Source organism: Aquila chrysaetos, chromosome 2 (assembly GCF_900496995.4).
Source record: "Aquila chrysaetos chrysaetos chromosome 2, bAquChr1.4, whole genome shotgun sequence".
NCBI classification, from domain to species: Eukaryota; Metazoa; Chordata; class Aves; order Accipitriformes; family Accipitridae; genus Aquila; species Aquila chrysaetos.
Genome location: NC_044005.1, coordinates 27,211,649 through 27,234,383, shown reverse-complemented (window position 1 = coordinate 27,234,383; position 22,735 = coordinate 27,211,649). Strand labels below are relative to the sequence as shown.

At 54.5% G+C, this 22,735-nt stretch overlaps 1 protein-coding gene across 1 annotated transcript in view; it reads right to left on the bottom strand.

The window, feature by feature from the left end:
- LTBP2 (latent transforming growth factor beta binding protein 2) overlaps positions 1-20,530 on the bottom strand; it is a 74,473-nt gene extending 53,943 nt beyond the window's left edge. The window contains 3 exon segments of the mRNA XM_030004248.2: positions 5,193-5,439; positions 11,250-11,320; positions 19,714-20,530. Of these exon segments, the coding sequence (XP_029860108.1) occupies positions 5,193-5,439; positions 11,250-11,320; positions 19,714-20,168 (773 nt within the window). The 5' untranslated portion in view covers positions 20,169-20,530.
- Positions 20,531-22,735: the final 2,205 nt, after the last annotated feature.

Here is a 22,735-nt window from a genome sequence, read left to right as displayed (position 1 = left end):
CTGCAGTGTCTCAGCACCTTATACCACAGCTATGTCCTTTTCCCTTGCCTGGGTTGCTGGGAAAATGCTTTGCAGGTCCCAGTCATCTCTTCTGGATGGGAAGAGGAAGGATGCCTTGCTTCCCAGGCAGCCCTCATCCAGCACACACATCCCTTCTGGGCAGCACAGCTCCCTTGTGCAGATGCTGGTTACAGATTTATGCCCGGCACTCCTGCAGGAGGGACCTTCTCAGGTGGCAGCAGCAGGACCCTCCTCGCACGCTGCCCGGAGTCAGACACAGCTGGCCTCTGACTGATGACCTCTGGCCTCTGATGACCATCATCCTGATGGTGAGGGACAGGGGCGCAAGCCCTTTCGACTCCTTGCTAAATAAACGGGAATTCTGCTGATACTCTAGCCTTAGGAAAACAAAGCTGTTTCCATTTAGCTCGGCTTCTGGGCTGAGGTGCAGCTCCACCCGCACAATCATCCGTCGGGGCTTTGCTTCTCCGGGCAGAGATTCAGGCTGAGATCAAGAAGAGGAGGATTTGCAGCTAGTCCATGCCGGAAGGGCCTCTAACACCCCCAGGATTTTGCTCTCCAGAGCACTCCCTGCTCCAAGCAGCACAATGCAGGGGCCTCCCAGCTTCTGCAGCAGCTAACAAGTCCCCACAGGCTCCCTCAGATGCCCGACTAAACCTCTGCTGAGCCATGGCCTGCTGGAGGGACTTGGAAAGTGGTACTCATTGCTCAGCCTGTATTTTAAGGAATGAAAGCTTGAGCATCACCACCTCTGGTGTCAGCAAAGTAAACCCAGAGCTGCCCTTCTCCTAGCCACGTCTTTCCCTGGGCAAGTGCTGAGCTCAGATATGGCTGAGTATGTCATCTTCTTTAGTGCCAGGAAGAAGAGATAATGGGCACCATATGGGCAAGCCAAGGATGCAGTGATTCTTCCCCGGTACCTCTCCAAACAGAGGCACCAATGGCTATGTGTAACACTGCAGCACTGACACCTGTGCTCAGCACAAGGCTCAGGCTGACACCCACGTCCACATCTTCCCAGGACTGCCAGCATGCCCAGAAATGGATCTATGACAGCTACACTGGGAATGCCCACAGATCCATTTGCTAACCTTCACATCTGCCAGGTGCAAATACAAACCAACCAGTACAACCAGCTGTGTATGACCGGTAAAACCCTGTTCATCAACGAGCTGCTACTTCTCACCAAGACTGAGGGCAGAAGACTGACAGTAACTTATCTCCTGCTGTCACAGTCATGCTTCCTGGGTTCTCCTGGCAGGGAAGCTGCAGAAGGCATTGTAGCTTCTGCTTCCAGGCGTGAGCTGTGGAGAGCCTGAGCATAGGTACCAGAAACAGGGCCATGAAAACAGGCAGCTGCCTGGTCATGCTCTTCACCAAGACTTTATAGGCTCCTGAAGACTCCCAGAGACTTCCTACCTCCAGACCAGGCTACTCTCCACAGTGAAGGAGTAGTCATCATAAGCAACAAGTCCAACTAGCTGAGGATAAGAAATCATTTTAAAGCAGACCCACCACTCACACAAGTGGGGAATATTTTGGTCCAGGCAATTCCTGAATAACCCAGGAGGCTGCTCTCCTAACTCTCTCTGCAGACTTGCTTCAGAACACATTGAAACCAAAAGCAACCCCATCTCTGCTTAGAGAGCAGGTCTCTGGGGAGGATTCATCATTTTTTTGCATGTTTATACAGCATCTAATACAGCACTGTTCTAGTGCATGACTTCAGAGCTTCTGATTGCTACCTCCGTACAAACAAACACAAACAAAGCCAATATACACACAAATAAACAAAAGGAGAAAGCAAATTCACTCATGTGAGGATTGATTTCCTGTCTTGGCACAGCAAGATGAGGCTTAGAGGTCTATAAGCTCCCACCCTTGTGCGACTCCTCCTTGTTAGCAACGCAAATGTGCAGGGAGGTTGGGGACTGGTTGGTTGTCCTGGATCTCATAGTCTTCTCACAACCACTGACCTGGAACCACCAGTGTCCTCCGTCCACCGAGCCACCCAAGAGCTTCTTCTACCTCTACCTTATCGACAAATCAGACAAGCAAGCCAGCTGCTGTGGGATCATGGCGGGCTGACTAGAAAAAGTCAGTGTCCCGCCAGCACAACCCATCTTTATCCAGGAGGAGACCAAGGACTGGAAAACCCAAACTGTTCCTCTCAGACTTGACAGTGAACTGAACTCCAGTGAAGGTGACCCCGAGTTTGCAGTGCCTAAGAACCAATCATCCTACTTGCAAATAAGAGCAAGATCTACTTAGCTCTGGGAAGGCCAATATGCTTCTTGCTTTTGCTGCTACAGCCCAACTCTATGGAGAAAGCCTGATGCAGAAGCACAGAAAGTACTTCAGTGGTAGCACAGAAATAGATGATGTCGTAACTGCAAGAAGCAGGCTCCAAGTTCAGAAGAGTCTAAGAGCATAGTTTCATGAGACAAATGACCACCTACTAAGTGGCTTCCCCCAGAAGGGGAGTCCACCCCTTTCCTTCCCGCCACTGCAAGCCTTGCAATTCTGTCCAATTCTTCTGCTCTTCATGATCTTTCAATAAGCCATTTAGCCCACTGGAGTGGCAGAAAATTGTCCTTAACTTTGCTGTGTTAATTTTTTGCCGGTTTATTGAACTGAACCAAGTCACCCAGGGGCCAGATGAGGACTAGCACCAGTGCAAGGGAAGCAGTGGGAGGGCACGTCCAGGTGCAATGGCAGCAAAAGCATGCCTTCAGCTGCAGATGCTCACTTTTACAGGCTCCACAGCTAGCCCAGAAGTTGGCAGGCTGAAGGGGACACTCAGAAATATTTGGGAAATAACCCACCTAACAGCAGCAAGACTTTTAAGTCATGCTAGTTGCACACCATGTTATACGGTCCACAGACAAAACCCAAGCGACTGAATTGTTTGGGAAATTCCCAGGCGCTGAAGTGAGGCGTTTCAATACAGACTAGCGCCAGGGTGCAGGCAGCCCCACACCTGCCTGCAAAGCAGGGCTGCTACACATTGCCTGGGCAGGAAAGGCAGCAGCCTGCGGCACAGCACCCAGAGGGGTGGTGAGAGCTCCCTCTCGGAGACATGCACAGTGGCCTCGGCAAATCTTTGAGGACAGCTCCAGAAGACAGTCAGTGCTGGACATGTCCCAAGGTCCTACCTGTAGCCATCACAAACGACAAACGTCAAATGCTCTCACTGAAGCGTGGGATAAGGCGACGTCCTGTGGCCTCCATGGGGAGGGGAGGAGGAAAGGCACGGCATGGTCCTTAATGGAGTCCTATTTCCTTGGGACAGTGCCAGAGGATTTAAGGTACGGCAGGCAGCTGGGCATTCAGCAATCCCAGCTCAGCGATTGCTAGACGCTGTGTCTGACTGTCGGGACAGGAATGCTCTGCCAGTGCCTGCACAGCCCCCTGTCCTCTGTGCAGAGCCTGAGGTCATGTTCCTTACTGGGAAAGCCTTCAACAGGTGCTGTATCTCCAAGGGCACTGCTCTCCCTCCCCTCCAGTCCCTCCACACAGAGCAGTGGCATGGAGGGGTAGGAGGAGGTCATTCCTACGGGGAAACTCGTCAGCAATGACCAGGATTGCAGGCACGTGCAAGGGCTGCATGCTCGCTCGGGCACCAAGCCTCTCTTGGGTCAGCGATGACAGGGGCTTGGCCACCTCTCCCTGCCAGCATTACCTCTGCCTTGCCTGAATTTGGTTCCCATCAGATAGTCTTTCATTCAGGCACCAAGATATGCTGGCTTCAGTGAACTACTTGGTGTCAGCCAATTCCTCATCAGTCATTTGAACCCCTCCAAAGTTGTAGATGGCCGAGAGTAAGTGTCTAGAAATGTCTCTGGCCCATGCATTGCCTCTGCTTCAGAAGAGACAGAAAGGCTACAGCTACTTTAGGTGCAACAGGCAAATTAAAAACAATGTGCAGGAATACAGAAAAACAAAGGCTAAATTGCCCTCTCCTCAGACAGTCATAACAGTTCAGAGAAGAAAAGGAGAAACTGAAGTTGCCTCCTGGTTAGGCACCTGCAATTTGCTGTAAAGTCTTCTTGACTATGACTGAGGGACTTCTGCTGGAAGCCATGTGCAAATTGTCTGCTGTGGTGGCTACCAACAAAACCAGTCTTTCTGGCCCAGCAGCTGAGTGAGTAGCAGCAAGGAAGACATGGGCCTTTACGGGTGGTACAGCCTAACACTTTGCTCCCATGTCCATGGACTCTTACAGAAAAGCAGAGGTGATTTTAAAAAACAAACGTGTGGATTGTTGTATAGCAGCAGGCACCATTCCCACCTCTCCATCCCCACTGAGCTGCCAGCACAGCAGCAGTGCTTGTCAGGGAAAGGCACGTTTCCCACTTTTACTGCCTCCTTCAGCAGAAACCCCACAACTCCAGTGGGACTTCAGAAAACACAAAGTGTGGAGGAGTCACAGCTCGTGTACAAGAGCACCTCAGCACCGAGCTGAGGCAGGTGGGCTGAAGCCGTAAGCTCTTCCTCACCCAAAAGGACTGGATGATGCCACAGTTGTCATCCTGAGCTTAACACGCTCCTCGCAGAGTCTCTCCTGCATGGACCTCTGTGAGCTCCAACAGCTGCATCTTTGCTTCCATACCCAATATGCAGGCACCTGCCTGAGTACCAAAATGACCCACACCACAGCAAAGTGACACACGGATATGGAACAAATGACTCAATAACTGCTAGAGTCTGCCAGGATCTCTCAGTATCATCACTTTGCTCATACCAGCACTTAATAGCACACCTCAGATCTATGTACTCTTCTGTGGGTACTACCTGGACATAATGCTCTAAACACATCCTCTTGGGAAAGAGATTTAACCCCCACTCCTCTGTCCACCTTGCTGCTACCACAAAGGCTGTTCCCCAACTGGACAAGGCCAACCTGCTGAGCTTCACAGTCCTCCTTCCGCACGGGACCATCCCTAGCCTGCCCCATTCCTGTGTGTGCCTGGGGACTGTGACACAGTGCTGTGGACAAACCGAGTCCCTTGGAGGGACAGCAGGACCCAACCCCCTTACGTCAGCTCCCACAGCCCAGGGAGGAGCCTCCACTGGGAGCCGGGGTGCCCAGCCTCATGAAGCAGAGGCTGTGGCCTGACTGAACCTGTGGATTTGGGGGAGCATCCTCCCGGGAACCGGGTTTGACTTACACAGCTGGGACGTGCCGTGGGACGGGCGCCTGAGCCTCTCGCAGGGAGGCATCCTGCCCTGCCGTGCCAATCCTTCTCCGGAGGGAGCTTGCGGGGGGCTGGAAGGCAGCGGCAGCGGCACCAGGCGGGTGGTACTCCTGCTCGGGAACGACTTCTTCGCACCGGGAGCCCTGGAAGCCCGAGCGACAGGTACAGACCTGGGGGCGGCTGCAGGAGCCCTTGTTCTGGCACGGCGGGTCGCAGACAGCTGAGGAGACACAGAAAGGTGGTTAGTGAACACGGGGCTTAGCTCCATGGTGGTGGCACCCAGTCGGGGCAGCACAACCGGGCTGGTCCCATCTCTTCTCTGCAGGCAGGTGACCTTCAAGGTCTCGGTGTTACTGCTGCAGTGGGTCCCTAACGCAAGGTCACCTCCATCAGAGACTTGTTTCTGTTCCCACTTCTCCCCACTGGTCTCTGCAGAGCTCTTCTCCAACAATACTCATTTCAGAAAACTCAGAAATGAGCAGCATGGTCTGCAGAGAGCATACGGCCTCCAGCATTGCCCATAGCGCTCCAGGCAGGAATAGCACCTCAATCCCAAAACAAGGGATTGCCTGTTACCTTTAGTCCATTTTGGGGTCTGATTTGCACGGTCCTCCACTGCCTGTCCCCTTCAGAGCTTTCCAGCTCTCCCTCCACAGCTGATTTTGGAGTCACTGCGCTCAAATTCCTCCGCAGATACGGGGACTTACAGTTCATTAACTTCATGCCCAAATCACCCTCTGAGCCTGTGTGTGTTCCTAATTACAGCACATCAGCTTCAGTTTGCACCCCGGGAGGAAAGTGCTATTAATTATATGCCGGACCCTAACACTTCCCAAGTCAACAGATGCCAAATTGGGTTTATAGCCCAGCCAGCGAGAGCCAGGAAACCACAGCTTGCTCAGGTAGGACCAGACTCATTGTTCTGAGCAAGAGTAATGGAAAAGGCACTGGAAAACAGTGTTGTCCTTCAAAGAGGGAAAGGGCTGGCTGGCCGAAGGGTAGTGAAACCTCGTTGGACAACACAAGGTGGACATTAACCTCCAGCCACGTGGGAGCCCTGTGGATGGGCTGAAACATGCAGCCACTGCTTCTGCTGAGGGCCCCTTCCCCGGGACTGCCCCAGGGAGGCTGCAGGAGCATCTGACACCCCACCACCTTCGCACGCAGCTCCTGGGCTTTCACGAGAACATCCCTCCCTCTCTGGCTGTGCTCTCCATCCCCTGTGAGATCCAAGCACACCTGCAAGAAAGGCTGCTTCTGGGCAACAAACATACAGATTGCTCTAGCCTCATGTGCCATCCACACTTCATCACCCTGTCACCAAGCAAGGGAAGTCCTTGTGCAGACTCTGAGGTCCTTTCAAAGCAGTATAGCCCCCACAACCCTTCCCTCACCCCAAAACTGGACTGCCATCAGCTTTTCCTCACTAGATTAGGGATATGTTGGCTGGAATGCTTCACTTGAACCATGAACCATGTTAACACTCAGAAGAGAGGGAGATCTCAAGGAAAGGGAGAACCCAAGTCACGTAGGGCTGTATAGGTTAAAGCCAGAGGTTTTGATGAAATTCCCCAGTAAAAGAAATCAGCCACCACTGCAGACTCTGGAACAAAGACAGGTTCCTAGTCAGGCAGGAATTAACCATCTCTGGGAAGTTTGACACTCCAAAAGTTTATGTAATTTATAATATAAAACTCAGCTGTGATTTTAATAGGCTGCCAGTCACTACTGTTATCTCCCAATAAATGCCTGTTTTAACAGACGCCACCAGACCAGGAAGCCTGCCATTGAAAACAACCACTTCACGTGCCGAAATACTGCAGAGCCACGACAGCAGGACCTGGGATCACAGCAGTTCTCACAACCTCTCCCACTAACAATGTTCATAGTCACGTTAGAGCGTGCCCTTCAGCAGGAAAGTAGCGGTAAGTGACGAGGCACTCTAAAAAAAGCCCATAAGGCAGCTGATACAAAGAAGAGGAAGAAGGGAATGGGATTAGTCTACTGGTCCCTTCAAGCAGGATGGGTGGGGAGTTGCCCTAGCTGAAATATTCCAGCTCTAGGAATAGTCCCTTTCCTGGTTGCCTTTGCAGACGCAGGAAGAACTTGCAAGAGCTTTAAAAAGTCACTGGCTTTCACTCAGTCCAGCTATGAGATGTAGGGAGAGCAGATCATTCAGTGGAAGTACTGCCAATGCCAAGTGTGTGAAATCATGAGTCAGGCCCCCAAAACCATAACATTGACAGAAGAAACAAGATGGTTAAAAATACATATATATTTGGAATCTTTCTCTTTGCTTTCTGGTTTCTGAGCCCAGGGGTTACTCTGAGATGTCTCTCCCCATCTGTGGGGGCTACAAGCAGTTTCTGTTAAGATGAGAGACACTCATTTCTTCTTACTGTAGTCTCACATAATCACCTGCTTCAGGAGCTGGGGCTTTAAGTAAAGCAAAAAGAGTCATCTCAAAATTCTTAATAAAAGGATGAGATTTGGAGCACTGCTGAAGTATTATTAGTAGCAATGCTAGTTTGCTCAAGAGCACCTAGCAGTGCCCTCACAGATCAAGTCTGGCACTGTCTAGTCTTCGGTGCATGAGGTAAGTCCTCCCTGCAAGGTCACACTGCAGGGATGACTGTGGCATGACTGACCACCCACCTAGGCCAAGCAGGCAGGACCATCAGAGGGGAAGGCCACTGAGTCCAACCTCCCATCACCTGGCAGGCACACCTGGCCCAGGATTGAGCAATGACATTGCAAGATGACATTCAATTACCGTGTCCCTGCTGCTCTGCACATGCTTTAGGTCTAGGAGAGTGGTGTAGATCTTCACTGTAAGCAGCTCCTGCTCAGTCACATTCAAATGCAGGGGAACCTGTCTATCTACCTAGGCATTCACAGGAAGACTGGGAAGATGCTGAAGGACTTGTACCACTGGGGTTATTTAGTCCACCTTCTCATGGAAAAGTTTGCTTATTGATGCAAAGCAATATGTAATCTCAGTTTTAACTTAAAACTCTGACTGTGTTAGTGCACCCAGAAGGTATGGACAATTTAACACAAGTGACAGATCTGTGCTGGCTGACAAGCAGAGAGACCAACAGCAATGCAGAAATAACAGAGCAGGAAAACAGAACTTCAATGAAAAACAGTCTGGGCTCAAAAAACCCTACAGTCACCGTACAGAAGAAAGACAAAAGGAAAGAGCATGTGAATCTCATCTTCCTTTTGCAGATGTGGAAAAGCCCCAGGTGCTAATGTGACTGTCTGAAGACACGCTGTGAGACCACAGCAGAGCCAGCGACTCATCCTGGAATCCCTGCGCCTTCATCCAGTATCTTAACTGCAAGACCATCTGTACGAGATTAGAAAGTGCATGAATTTATTTAGTCCTTCCCAACATGCTGATTAAAAATGTTTCTTTTAAGCTTTAAAATGTCCATGTCAGAAAAAAAGCTCACCTTGCATTACCAGCCCAGCCCGGGCTGCTATCTTGGGAAGCAGCAAAGAACCATAGTGAATAAAGCTGATGAAAGTGGAGGTTGATGAACTTATGTCAGGAGGCTGAGCAAGAGGATTCCCTTGCTCTTAAGCAGAGAGGAAGGTTGATGAGCTAACAGGCAGCAGCTAAGTTATTGACAAGTGTACACCGCAGCCCCCGCAGCTCCTGAAATATTGGCAGTGCAAGGGGGCTTCTGGCCAGCTTGTGTGTACAGGTTTCTTCTCCACCAAACCCAGGATATAAGGCCTGAGTCTCACCCCAGGATGACTTTAAACAGGCAGGTGGTTGGATGAACTCCTCAGGCCCAAGTTCAGATGTAGCTCATTATCCCTGATAACCCCTCCTGCAGGATGACCTCTGCAGCCCCACAAGATGCTCTGTATGCAGTTTGGTGTGATGACCTGGCAGCGCGTGGGTAGAAACCAAGTCCATTGCAAGCGAGCGAGCCCTTGCTCCTAAACCCCCTTAGCTCACTTCCACTTCCCCAGGAAATGTCGGTGTCCCAAAGAGAGAGATTTCTCTTTTCATCTTCCCAGTCATTGACTCTCAGAAAACTCCCCAAGTCCTCACTGCACTTTGGTCCTCAAAGCTGGAAAAAACCAAAAGGCTAGAGACACCTGCCCATGGCTTGAGTTCAGTCATATGCAGAGATGTTGCAAGAGGAAAGTGCCTGCAAAAGCATGGGTGGAGAAGGAAGAAATCACCATGCTCGGTAGGTGATAGGAAGTAGATTGCAGCAACAATTTGGCCTATCATCTCTCCTGTACCCAGGTTCAAATCCATGAAAACCAAGGTCCTGCCCAAGACCTGAATGCCAACTTCTTCCCTGCTTCATCACGCTAAGAGGTTCCCTCTGGCTGCGTTTCTATCCCGCTAATTTCCCGATGACCCATATCAAAGACCATGGGATCAGACATTAAACAGCACTATGGTGCAGAAACTAACTGGGACAGGCTGTCCAGCTTACTGTGGTAACTTTAAAAACAGCCGAACATCTGCAGCAGCTTGGACTCCAGCAGAAAAGCCCGGTGAGGGAGGTAGCTGGGAACGAAATGATGTTTACACATCACTAGTCTCCACCTAAGTCCTGCCTGAGATTTACCATCCCCTGTCGGGAGGACACTGTCAGGCCTGATTGTGTTGACAGTGTCCTTTTAATGAATCCTTGGGAACAAGGGCCCAGCACCTGAGCAATCGCTAGACAGCCTGCGTGGCTGCGAGCCCAAATCTACCGCTCCTAGGAAAATCCCTAATGAGAGAAAGATGCTGCCATCGCTGGCCCCGCGCTCTGTTTACAGATGCTGTCTGGCAGCACAGCACGCTCTCTACCGTTTGGCTTCTGTCGGCAGGGGGGAGAGGGAGAAGGGAGGTGAGTCAGCCCTTGGCCCCTTGCTCCCAAACAGCAATCGCTAATGCAATTATCCCAGAGCGGCCAAAGCGCCGTGAGATCCCGCAGCAAACAAAGCTGAGCCTCTTTCCCCGCTAAACATCTGGGCAGCTGCTGCCATTTGAGCGAAGGCAGACGCTCTCGGCTATTCTGGGCAGGGCGTTCCCATCCAGAAAGCCTGCCTGGTGCCTGTGTGCTCCCTGCCCTCCGAGCTGCCTGGGCGCTGCAGGCAGCCCCTCGCCTCCCTGGGACCGGGCAGGTGCACGGGGCAGGCAGTCCCCTGGGAAGGCCCACGGGTGGGCTGGGTGGTGTAACCCCGTCGTTTAGGGACAGGGATCGCAGCAGTGGCTGGGCTGTGGTTACAGAGCTATTGGCGATGGAGACGACAGCGCAGCTGCCTCTGGCATGCGTCGCACCCGGTGCCTGCCCAAACCCCTTCCCTTCCAGTGCTGTGTAGGGGAGCCTGAAATGATCTCAGCCCCCAGGGTTGTTGCAGGGCCTTCTGGAGGAGCAGAGCCCTTATTAACCCCTCTGTGAGCAGGCAGGAGGGCCCTGGCTGGGCAGTTTCTACACCACAGGGAGCACCCTGCAGCCCCTTGCCATTTCACACATCCCACACGCTGCACCACGCTCCAGCCCCACCAGTCCCAGCCATTGTGCCAACTCCATTAATTGCTTTCCTTAACAGCACTCAGATAATTTGCAGCCCTGATTGCCCTCTCAGCATCAGCAACACTTGCCCACACGAGCACAGCCCCACTCTGCTGGTTCCCACCTGCTGGGACTTTTACAGACCTGCCTTTTGCTCCAAACAGGATGGTGAGAGCCCAGGGCTCAAAACTCACCCATAAATGTGCCATTGCAATGCCCTGCCCCAGCAGGACCTTGCTTGGGATGGACACTAATAACAATAATAAAGTAGAGCCATAACAATTCAGTGTGCTCAGACTTTGCCAGGAGGCAGGGAGAGCCAACCCACAGCCCGGCAGCCCCACGGGGAGGTTGCGGCGCTGGCTCTGGGGACCCCATGGTCCATCCCCTGCCCCGGCACAGCACAGGGGACATGTGTGGGGTCACAGCAGTACTCGTGTGCTTTTTAGGGGTGCATCGCGAGACCTGCACCGGCTGAGACTGTCATACTCACGTTTGATGCAGCGGTTTGTGCCGGGAGCCGTGGTCCATCCTGGGCAACACTGTCTGCCGCAGACATTTGGCCTAAGCAGAGAGACAAAGCAGTGTGGTTAGGAGAAGGGAAAGCCGAGGTCTCTCTGCAGCCAGCACCTCTGAGTCACCCGTAAAATTATTTCCTGCAGCATGTGATATTTCCTTCCAGATGGACCAGCAGCTGAGATCAAAACCAATGGGACAAGGACTGAGTTGTTTAAGTGCTTGGAAAAGAAACCCCCAAGGACTATGTGAATGCTGCAGTGTGAGCGATCCCTCAGGGAGTATCTCCCTTTTGAACTGGCATTATGCTGGGATCCTGGCACAGCGCTCAGAGGAACCATTTTCCTCCTGAGAGCAATTGGAGGCTGGCAGCCTGTGATCATTAAAGATCTCACAGCTCTTCGTGGTATTGGGGTGTAAATCGGGCCTGATTCCAACTTTGGTCATAGCATCTCGCCTCCACAAGTGTCCCAAGCTGCTTCGGCCGAAGACAACGCTTCATTCTCCACCTAACTGCTGCTGCCTGTTTGCTGTTCATTGCTCAACCCTACCCTGGGTGGGACGACATGCCAGCAGCCGCATCGGCCGCTCCCCAGCTTGCTCTCCCTTTGCGAGCACCCCAGTCCTGCACTTGTTATCTGCCTCTGGCGCAGCAACCCCGGGGGCTGGGGACTCTCCGGTGCTACGAAATTTGTGTCTACCTGACATGCACAGTGCCACACTAATTCCAGGATGCTCAAATCATTTCCATGGTTGTTAATTCCAGCACTTTGCTGCAGCAACTTTTTGACTGCCTTTACATAAACAACATCCTCCCCACCTCTCCTTATTATGTGTTTTCAGGTAGCAATCACAGCCAACATACAGCTATTGGGGACAGTGCTGTGCCTCCCAGAGGTGCTCTGCAATGCCCAAGCAGGCAGCTAATCCTGCTTCCTCTGGTCACGTTTTGTATTTACACGTCTATAATGAGAAGGAATAACAAGTTGCAGGTTGCTGTCCAAGCATATTTACTCATCATGGAGCGAAGGTATTTTGGGAATACGTAACTTTTGCATGTCTAGGTAGATGAGAGAGTACAATCATCAAAAGATTAAAAGTTAGAAATAGGCAGCCTGAAAGCTCTGGAAAGCCTCTGAAAATGAAGTGGGGAGTATGGTTTATTTCTAATGCTGGACAAGGCAGTCAGAGCTGTTGACAGAATTTACAGGAACCATGGAAACATGCACATTTGCCTTCTGGATTGACTTTAACATGAACACAGCAGGGTCAGAAGATGATCCTGCTTCAAACCAGCATCCTCGTGACTCCTACATCCACATGGCATGAGATGAGACTCCAGAAGTGCCAGAGCTCAAGCTGTGGGGTTCACATTTTAGGAGAGCCAACAACGGTGGGTAGCAGGTGTGCCAAGGATTGTTCTGGTGTTCATGAATGAAGCTGCCTGTAGTGATACAATCGCTCCACGTGGGAAGGGGAAGTGGCCTGAGAAGCCACATCATTTGTAAAGCATTATCCAGCCCTTCAGGATCAACATTTTATTAACCTGGGTAGATTTTTATAGGGAGAAAGCACTTAAATTCCCTTGGTGTGACTTCCTGCAAACAGAACAAGCCAAAGGAATTCTTGCATCCACTCACATCTGCTCTGGCTGGGCTAGAGCACTGATTTCCAGCTTTTTGTCTGTCAACTCAAAGACATCTATGGGTCTCGTCTTTAAGACAGCCCCAGAAAGTATCCAAGGAAAGCAAACTTGCCTTTACTTATGGCATAAAAGCCCACAAAAGGCCTTAAACTATTTAAAGATGTCCAGATCAGCAAAGAGAGAAAACCACTAAGCTGGAGCAGGTCTCTAGGTAATTAAGGTCCGCTGGGGGACTCCACTCCAAGCAGCAGCATAAGCATCTTTGCTTAGACTGTCACAGCTCCCATTCTTCCCTCGGCATGGCTGAAACCCACCTTGCAAGGCATATTCAGCTGGTCTGTTCAAAGAGCAAAGCCTTGCCCTTTCCCACCTCAACTTACTCACATAATCAGAGATTGCTTCTTGTAGGCAAAATATCTACCTTCTCCAGAGAAGCTGTTTTGGCCTGGAATCACACTATTAGTTCTTCATAGGATTTAAGTTCAAGTTTTATCTACGTCTCTCACACACATGCTGGAGGGAGCATGCTGCTAGCTGCTCTCAATGCCAACAGCGAGCCAGAGGTTGCAGGGAGAAAGGTATGAGACTAAAACAGACAGGGGCCCAAGCCTGAGCAGATCACTCTTGAAGGCACGAAACCCCTGTTGGGTTCAGCACAAACTATGTCACTGCCAACTCCAGGCATGAGTTGATAACCCCAGGTGAAGGGAGATGCTAGCACCAATGCGATGCTCCTCGAGGGAAGACAGCCCAGCATGTGCAGAGGGGAGCGACCTGGCAGGGATGCCCTCAGAGGCAGGGGCAAAGGAAGTACCTGGAGGGGAATGTCCCTTCCTTCCATAACCTCCTGGGTGAGAGGATGGGCAGAGATGGAGGCAGGGAGGACCTCCAGGACTGGAAGTGAGCACTTGGGAGGAGCAACATGTAGGTAGTACTGGAGGACAGAGAAGGACCGCAACTATTTCCTGATAAAAGCCCAGTGAGCAGGACCTCACAGAGCATGGGGCCCCAGGTAAGCAAGAGCATCAGCAGTGGGAAAATAGCTATGGGGCCTCTGCCGCATGGGACTCAGTCCTGAGCACGTCTGGTTCTACTTAAAGACTTTAGTTGACATTTGCATGGCTTAAACACCATGTGGTTTTCACTGCCTTACAAAGAATTCAGAATTAATCCCAGGACATTTAAGGAGCACGGCATGTTTACAGCATGGACGGTGTTCGAGAGAGTGGCAGCCCCCAGCTGCATTTGTCCTGCTGCACATGCCATCGCCAACACTTTGTGCAAAGACATGGCTCAGGCGTGAGCCACCTGCGGGGCACATCCAGTCCTGGGCCTCTCCATCCAGCCCTGCTTCTGGAGAAAAAAACAAGTGGCAGGGTCCCTCCAGGTCTGGTGTCACTGTCCCGGGGGTGGCTGGTGCGGAGCTACCTGTACACACTGAGCAGCCCCTGATCACCCCCACATAGCACAGGGGACAGGGGCCTCCGAGGCAGCAGGCAGAGCTGCCCGGCAAGGGGAACTGCTGGGTGCCGTGATGCACCAAGCCCCTGGCAGACCTAACAATGATGTGAGCCAAAGCCACACTCATAACTTTGAAGCACTCAGCAGCCACGCAAGGTTGAGCACCCAGGCTGCCTCCTGCTTACCCACTCCTTGAAACTGGCAGCACGGCAGCAGGGAGAGGGGAGCAGGACTCTCGCACTCAGCCTGGGGTGCAGAGAGACCAGAGGATGGGTGGGCACGCGGAGGGGTCAGCAGCTCTCCCAGGTGGAAAGAAGCTCAACACAGCCCTAGATCAGAGCAGAACAGAAGACATGTCCTCACACAGGTCTCCCAAGCTGAAGTCCCACTGAACACTCACAGTAGGTCACGCTGCATGGGGATGCTCTATTCCCAGCCCTGCCACTGATGCTAAAACAAGCCTTGGGCAAACCATTGTCTTTTCTATCTCTGTGTCCATACCAGTGGAATAAATTAACTAACATATTTACCTTCCCAAGAGCCAGGTCAGCTAGCACGCATCTTTCCTAAGAAATCAAACATTGCTGGGGATGTTCCCAGACGCTGGGACTTGATTGCCTGTAACACTGGACTGCTACAGGGCTCATGGGACACTTAGCACCTTCCAAAATAGCTCCCAGCCCAGCTCAGACCAGAGCAGACAGAGACCATTTCCAATAGCCAGTTTCCCCTTTTTGGAGAGAAACCAGGTTGAATAGCTCAGACAGCTGAATAGCCACAGTGCCAGTTCTAGCCCTAAGGCATAGCTTACTAGTGCAGATGTGGGCCTTCAGGTTTGCCTTTCTGGCAATATGCAGGGTGAGGCACTGGATCCACATCTCATCCCCTGCCTGAAGTGCCAGGTATGCCCTGAGGTCTCCAAACAGCACAAGCAGCAGTAACCAACTGCAAACCAAGCTTGCTCCTCACTCCGCAGCTAGCATGCACCATCCGTGCCCAGGTATAGTTCCCAGCACGTTGCAAGAGCTTGGTGCACAGGAGGTGTCAGGTGCTACTCACTGGCCTGCTCTTTTTCTGGGACAGACATCTCCCTGACACCCCTCACAGAGCTGAAGCCAGTGCCATGAAGTCTCCCTACATCCAGAAGTACCATTCATGGCCCTGCCTGAATGTACCAGCACAACCTGTAACTTGGGCAAAAGATCCGCAGCAAGCCAGTCCTTCATCACCTGCTTTGCTGCAGCAGCCAGAGGCCACCGTCAGGATCAGGCCCCCGCTGTGCAAACCCCGCTGTGGTACCCAGGATGAGAAAAGCTGTGCAAACCCCGCTGTGGTACCCAGGATGAGAAAAGCCTGCAAGATCTTGCAGTGTTATCTGAAACCAGAGGCAAGCAACTGTAACAAAGCACTAGGGTGAAGGAAAACAGTAGTAAGATCATGGCTTCACATAGTTTCAGCATGTGCACAGCCTCAGTGATGATCACATGCTGTTTCTGAAGCATTCAGTAGAACCATTTTTTTCACCATTTATTTTAACAGCAATCTATGCATCATCTTTCAACTTCATGCAGCACTCTGTGCTGCCAGATATGCTGACTCCATTCAGGTCATTTAACAGCATCCTCACAGAAGGCCAGGGGGACCATTAGATCATCAGGTCTGCCTTTCTACTGCAGGACAGTGAACTTCATCCAACTGCATATGAAATATTTGCAGTCAGACCCAATGAAGAACATTAGCAAAAGGCTGCTGGCATCGATGAACCACTGAAAATCCTCTGCCAAGTCCACATCAGCATTAACTGCCTCCGCTCCAGAGCAGTCCTCTACACACACTGTAGCGAGAACCTATACCCCACAAAGCCTGGGTAAAGCAGGACTATATAGCCACAGATGGTGCCTACAACAGCAATTGCACAAGAACTGGGGTGCAGAATGCATGAAAAGGAAGTGGGAGGGAGAAGGAGAGAGTATGGCATGCCCAGCCTGTTACCTGGGGTGCCTCACATACCCCTGAAAATTGTCCAGCTGGGTACCAGAAGTAGAGGTACTTCCCCAGACTACTCTCCCGTTACCCACCTTCTTCTAATTTTGTGTACATCACCTGAGGATCATCACCAGGAGCCATCATCCCAGCCATAGGGCAGAGGACCGATGGCTGTCACATCCCGGGAGACACAGAGGTGGAGGGAGATGCCTACAGTGTCCTCCCAGCAGGACTGGCCAGCCCAAATTAGAGATGCATCCAGCACATGAGTACAGCCATACCTGGAATGCGTCAGGTCTTGGGAGTTCCCTACCCCACGACACTTGGGAGGAAAATCTTTCCAGTTGGTGGGGCTGGGGAAACAGGCAGGTTAAACAGAGCACAGCAAAGCAGAGATGCTTTCGGGGCTGGATTGTTTTCCTCACTCAGTGTTAGAAGACAGTAATTTTCTGCGGTATTTGCTGGGGTGTCAAAAGTCACCTCACAATGAGCCTCCAGGAGAAAATACTAAACCCCAGGTCTTGCAAGACTTGCGGTTGGACGCACTCATGGAAGGGTGTGAGCAGGTCCCACCTGCAACAAGGTCAGACGTGAGCAGGGTGGCAGACACAACCCAGGAAAGAAACTTAACTTGGGGTATGCCACTATCAAACAAAGTGAGAAAATAATTATCCAGAAAACAATAAAGTGCTAATAAGCGTGTTTTTCAACCACAGGACTGTGCAAGGCTCCTGGAGGTACCAGCAGAGAACTCTGGGGAATCAGGAAAGGCAACCCACGCAGCGGTTGAGATTTTAAGCCAAAGTAACTGTATAAATAAATAGCGCTGAGGTTTAGTGCAGCCTGCAAAGCTACCTGAGTAAGGGAAAATGAAGGTTGTCATACTACAGAGAAGTAGGAGTGCAGTGTAAATAGAAGAACAGAAAATATCCCACCTGGCAAAAAAATGAAACATCATGAAATGAAGTTTTTTAGGGGCCCTGAGTTTCCTGGATGGAAACGTGTCCGGTGCAGCAAGGGGCGTAAGAAGATGGATGAGGTGGAAGGACGGAGTCTCACCAAATGGCTGGAGGCAGCAGCAGCTAGCTTTCCATGAGGAGTAACGCCTGTGGTTACTCATGGACAATTATTTCAGCTAGGCTTTTTCATAACCTCCAAAGACAGTAGGTCATAGAGAAGTTTAAAAAGTGCCAATTTGGACTCCAGAAGAGATGGAAAGCTACTGATGACAAGCCATTATATGCACTTGCCAGAGTTCAAGTTCTTGGGGATCAGAGCAAGCCCCGTATACTCAGCCCTCATCTTCCAGGGCAGAGCAGAGGCAGAGAGCCCAGCACAGCCTGCATGGGGAACACAGCACCAAGGCACAGCTCCTCCTTCCTCTAAGCTTGGAGGCAACGCCGCTCTCTAACACCCCAGGAAGCCAAATCTAGCTGATAACAGGTCAACAGTGTGTAAGCGCTGGACCAACCACCCCCATTTATACCCTTGATTAAGGGATGAAAGAAAGCGACTGAAAGAGGTTCAGTGCTCTTCTGAGCACAGTGTGAACCTTGGGGCTGCCCGCCTGCTCCTGGTAGCAGTGTGGCCCGGCTGTTGTCACCAGAGGCAGCTGCAGCCTGAAGCCCTGGTGGAGACTATTCAGGGTAGTCATTGAAAAGAAACGGGCTACATCTCAGATGACTCAAATCCAATTGAATCGCCACGTGATTCCAAAACAATGCTGACAACATGCCGACTGCAGAAAGGGTAAAATCCTTCTTAGCCCCAAAAAGCCCAAACCTGACTGAGCAGGACTGGATCTTATCAAGACTCTCGCTCTGTGTGGCTGACAAACCAAGGCTAATGGACTGGGTAAGCCAAAATCTTCTCAGGACCTACCTGTCATTGATTAGCTGTTAGTGCTAAATACTTCACCTATCAAACGTGACAGAAGAAGAGCAAGTTTAGTGCTTCTGTGGATTTGTTGAAGGAAAGTGCATGGAGTGGCACAGGGAACATCTCTGCCTTGAAATTTTGCAAGTAGGTGAGTATGGGAGAGAGAAACCTCAGAGACTGGGCTGCCTTTCGTACTCTAGTGAAGCTCCCCACCCGGTGTTAGAAGGAGACATTTCTGCCCATGTCAGAGGGCAGCAAGCCCAGAGCCTGCCCTCAGCATCACCCCTGGCAGGGCTCACACGGAGAGCGGACACGCGCTGCCACACGGGTCGGTCAAACTGCCGGCCCGATGGCTTCGGCAGCCCTTCCCGGCTGGCAGAGGAGCTCGTCACGAGGGGCATCAGCCACGGGGGAGCAGAACGGGAACCGCAGAGGAGGGGGCCCGGGGCCGAAGGGTACGTCAGCGCTGCGCCAGACGTGCCGCTCGCAGGCTCCCCTCGCAGCGGAGCAGCTGGTCTCGCCGTGCGAGCTCCCCTCCACCTCCACGGGGCTGCAGCCAGAGACCGGAGCTGCAAGCGGCCCTGCCGGGCAAGCGGTAGGAAGCCTCCCCCGGCGGAGCCAGCCGAAGCCACGGGAAGCTGCCGCGCGGAGTGCTCACAAGGGGCCCGTTATGGGAGGACGGAGCCAAGAGGCCAGGTACCTGCAGCAAGAGCGCCAGCACCCAGGCTCCGTCCCGCAGAGCCGGGCGAGACCCTCGGGCCTCTCCCGCCACCCACGTTCCGTGGCCGCACTGCTCTCCCCCCGCCCCGCCCGGTGGCAGCCCCCCACCCCGCACGCTTTCCGGGACGGCCCAAGGCAGCCCCGGGGAGGGGCAGAGTAGCCCCCCCCCGCCCGCCGCGCCGCGCCCCGCAGCTGTCCGACCCGCCGGAGCCCCGATGTGTCAGCGGAAGGGCACCGCATCCAGCACGCTCGATAAACCACACGTCCCCGCGCGGCCGGCAGCCGGCCGCACGGCGTCCCGCCCGCCTCACACTCCCGCACACGTGCGTGCACACGGGTGGGTACGCACGGACGCCGGGGGGTCGCGTGGGCGAGAGCGGCGCCATCACCCGCCGCACGCGCGGGGCAGAGGCGCGGCGCCAGCACCCAGCGCGCTGCTGCTCTGCTCCGGGGCCCGGGGCCAGAGACAGCCCGGGGGGACGGGACGGGACGGGACACGGGCCAGCCTCCCCCGCCCCCCGCACATGACCCCCGCCGTGACTGCCCCGGCACAGGCAGCGCGGGCGTCCCGCAGGGCACGGGGCAGCGCCCGCGGGGACGGAAGGGGGGGGGATGCACGCACCGGGATGCAGCGCGGGGCTCAGGACGGGAGCCGGCCCCTCCGCCTGGGGCTCCCCGGCGCCGGGACCACCGGGGCTGACGCGACGCACCCCCGGCACGGTCCCCCCCCCCCCCCGGCCGCGGCACTTACCCCGCCATCCGCCCTCTGCCGCTCGGCTCCTTCGCCCGGGGCGAGACGCGGGCTTTCTGCCCGCTGCCCTGCCGCTGGCGGGAGGGGTCCAGCCTGTTCCTCCGCCCCGGGCCGGGAGCGAGCCCGGCGTCGCCCGCCTGGCCCCGGGGCGCGGGCAGCCCGCGGTCGGGACGCTGCCTCCGGCCGTCGCCGCCGCTCGGGCTCCCCGCGGCGGCCGCGGAGCCGCGGTCCACGTGGAGGGCGGCGGGGAGGGGCCGTGCCGGCGGGGGGGGTCTGGGCGCCGGGGACAGGCTGTGCCCCGTGCCCGCCGCCCCCAGGGCAGCCCCCCGGCCCCGCGGCCGCGCCGCCCCCCCGCTCCCCGGCTCCAGCCTGGCCGCGGAGTCCGGCCGAGCGTCGGCGAAGCCCAGGAGGACGGCGAAGGTGAGCGGGAGGAGGCTGGCGGCGGCGCCCCGCATGGTGTCAGCCGGTGGCGGGGGGAGACGGGCGGCGCGGAGCGCTCAGCGCCCGGCTGGCATCCTCCGGCGGGCGCGGGGCAGCGGGGACCGCCGGCTCTCCGCCCTCCCCTCACCGCCCCATCCCGCTCCGGGGCTCCGCCGGGACCTGCCGCCCACCGGGGCCGGGGGCGCAGAGAGCGAGGCGGAGGCAGGGGCGCGGGCTGCTGAGCAGCCCCCGCGGGAGGAGGAAGAGGAGGAAGAGGAGGAGGAGGAGGAAGGCGGCCGGCCCCGCTCGCCGGGCTGCCGGCGAGCTCCCGCGCTCCGCAGGCAGCTCCGAGCACCTTCGCGCCTGCCTCTGGCACTGGCAGCGCCTGGAGGGGATGGAGGGTTTTATTTTTGGAAACCTCCCCCTTTTGTGTCTTTTTGATGCTGACATCCCCCCTCTCCAGAGGACACGGCTCGGCCCCCCTCCTTAGGAGAGGAGACATTCCAGCAACACCCACTTTGGCAAAGGGAAACAAACTACAACAGAGAAGCCTTAACCCCTGCCTGGCCGGGGAGACCCGTCCGCCGCCTGCCCGGCAGCCGGCGTGCAGCCCCCGGAGCCCCCCCTGCCGCCCGGCCCGCGGCGAGCCGCCGGCTCCCGCCGCAGCTGGAAGCGCTCGGGGAAGGTGGAGCAGCCCCGGGTGTGGGGTGCACGGAGCAGGAGACGCGGATGCCGGAGGAATACGCCGCTGCCCCACAGCATCTGGGGACTTCTGGAGCTGCATGAGCACCGCTAGCCCTCTTGCTGCTCTTGATCGCATCTCACAGGAGGCAGGCATGGCAATGGGAAGAGCCTTATTTGCCATCCCACCCTGACTACAGAGCTCTCAGATCCCCTCAAATCCAATTCAGGGCTTTATACTCTTCCTTGTATAGGTCCAGGCGAGAAAAGGAACCACCTAAAAGCTCCAGGTCCTTCACCTAAGAGAGATCTTTCAGGAGACACCAGCTTAGAGTAGATGTCCTTCCTTCCCTCCCCCCGTCTGTCTGTGCATGGGCACCTGGAGGTCAAGGGATGGCTTGAAATGACTGCTTTATATGCTCTGAGAAAGACTGAGGGAAGGGCGGGGGGGGGGGGGGGGGGACGACGACAACAACACACAGAAATCCCATTTCAGCCACACACATCAGCTTGGCCTTGTCCTCTGCCACATCTCTGCTGCCCTTGGCCATCTCGAGCAGGGAGCAAATCCTCCCAGACGGGTTCAGGCTCTGTCCCAGCCCAGCAATACAGTGTATTTGGGGTGGGCTCATTCTGGCCCACAGCAGGATCTGTGAGCTTGGTGGGTGGCTAGAGACTTCTCACTGCATCTCTGCACACAAGGAGACAGAGGACAGTGCAGGTGCTCACAGGAAGGAGGTGCTCGCTGGCATGTGTCCCCGCAGTGGGTCCTGTGGCCAGTAACACTTACCAAGCCATTTTCATCATGCCAAGTTCAGGCAGATGAAAGGTTCACCCCACTTGACAACCCGACCCCGAGCGCTGCGTCTGCATGCCTGCGGGAGAACACGAGGAATATGCACACAGAGCGATCGTTTGGCTGTACCCTCACGTCTTCCAGCAGCCCTCAGGGTAGGGGCTCCTTCAGCCAGATGCTGCAGCTCAGCCACTGGGTTTAAAAGGCAAATTGTAGTATCAGCCCGTGAATTCATCTAATTTCTTTTGTCCCTGGAGAGCACTGGCTCTCCTACCGTGCCTGCTGGTCCCCCAGCCCCTTACAGCTCCGTGTCCCACTGACGCTCCTCTCCCCCCAGCCTCTCCCGCTACAGGTGCCGCCTCCCCTGGCCCTCACTAAGCCATCTGCTTCCCAAAAGCTTCACGGCAGAGGGGTCCAGCTCCCCCAGTGCCTCCTCTCTGGCTTCCAGCAGTTGCACTCCTAAAGCTTCTCCCATTTGAAACCAGTGGCTCCAGCTCCCTTCTTTGCGTTGCCCCTTGACTTTTAGGCCCTCTTGGACCACAGCCATCCTCTCCTTGGGATGGGAGTACTGCTGCCTGCCCTCCGGGGTCCAGAGGAGCTGGGAAAGGAGCAGAAGCACAGGGAATGAATCCCCCAAAAGGATGCTAGGTCTGGAGCAGAGCAGGACCCCAGCACATCCCCTCCGGCTGGGGTCCTGCAAGCGAGGGAGAGGGGAGGAGGTAACTTGGCAGGTGAGCAAGCGCAACGGCGCTGAGGGGGTTCGGGCTTTGACCTTGGCCCTGGCAGCTGGCTTACGGGGCAGTGGCATCAGAGGAAATACCAGTGGGTGCTCTGGCACTTCCTGGGACGCCATCAGTTTGCTCGCCCGCTCGCCCTGCTGGAGCAGAGCCACCGCTTGGGCAGGAGCTTGCATGACCCTGGATGCCGCGAGCAGTGCCCGATAACAGCCATGGCTCATTTCTTTGTTCTGAGGAAGAGGAATGTCCTTTCTATCCTCACCTAATTACTTTCTTATGCAGCAGTGGAAAGAATGCTTGTGCCTAAACCTGACACGAGAAAATTATCAACGCCATAAACAAAGCAGCCGAGAGCCCAGGCAGTGCTCAAAGCTACAGCAGGCAACCC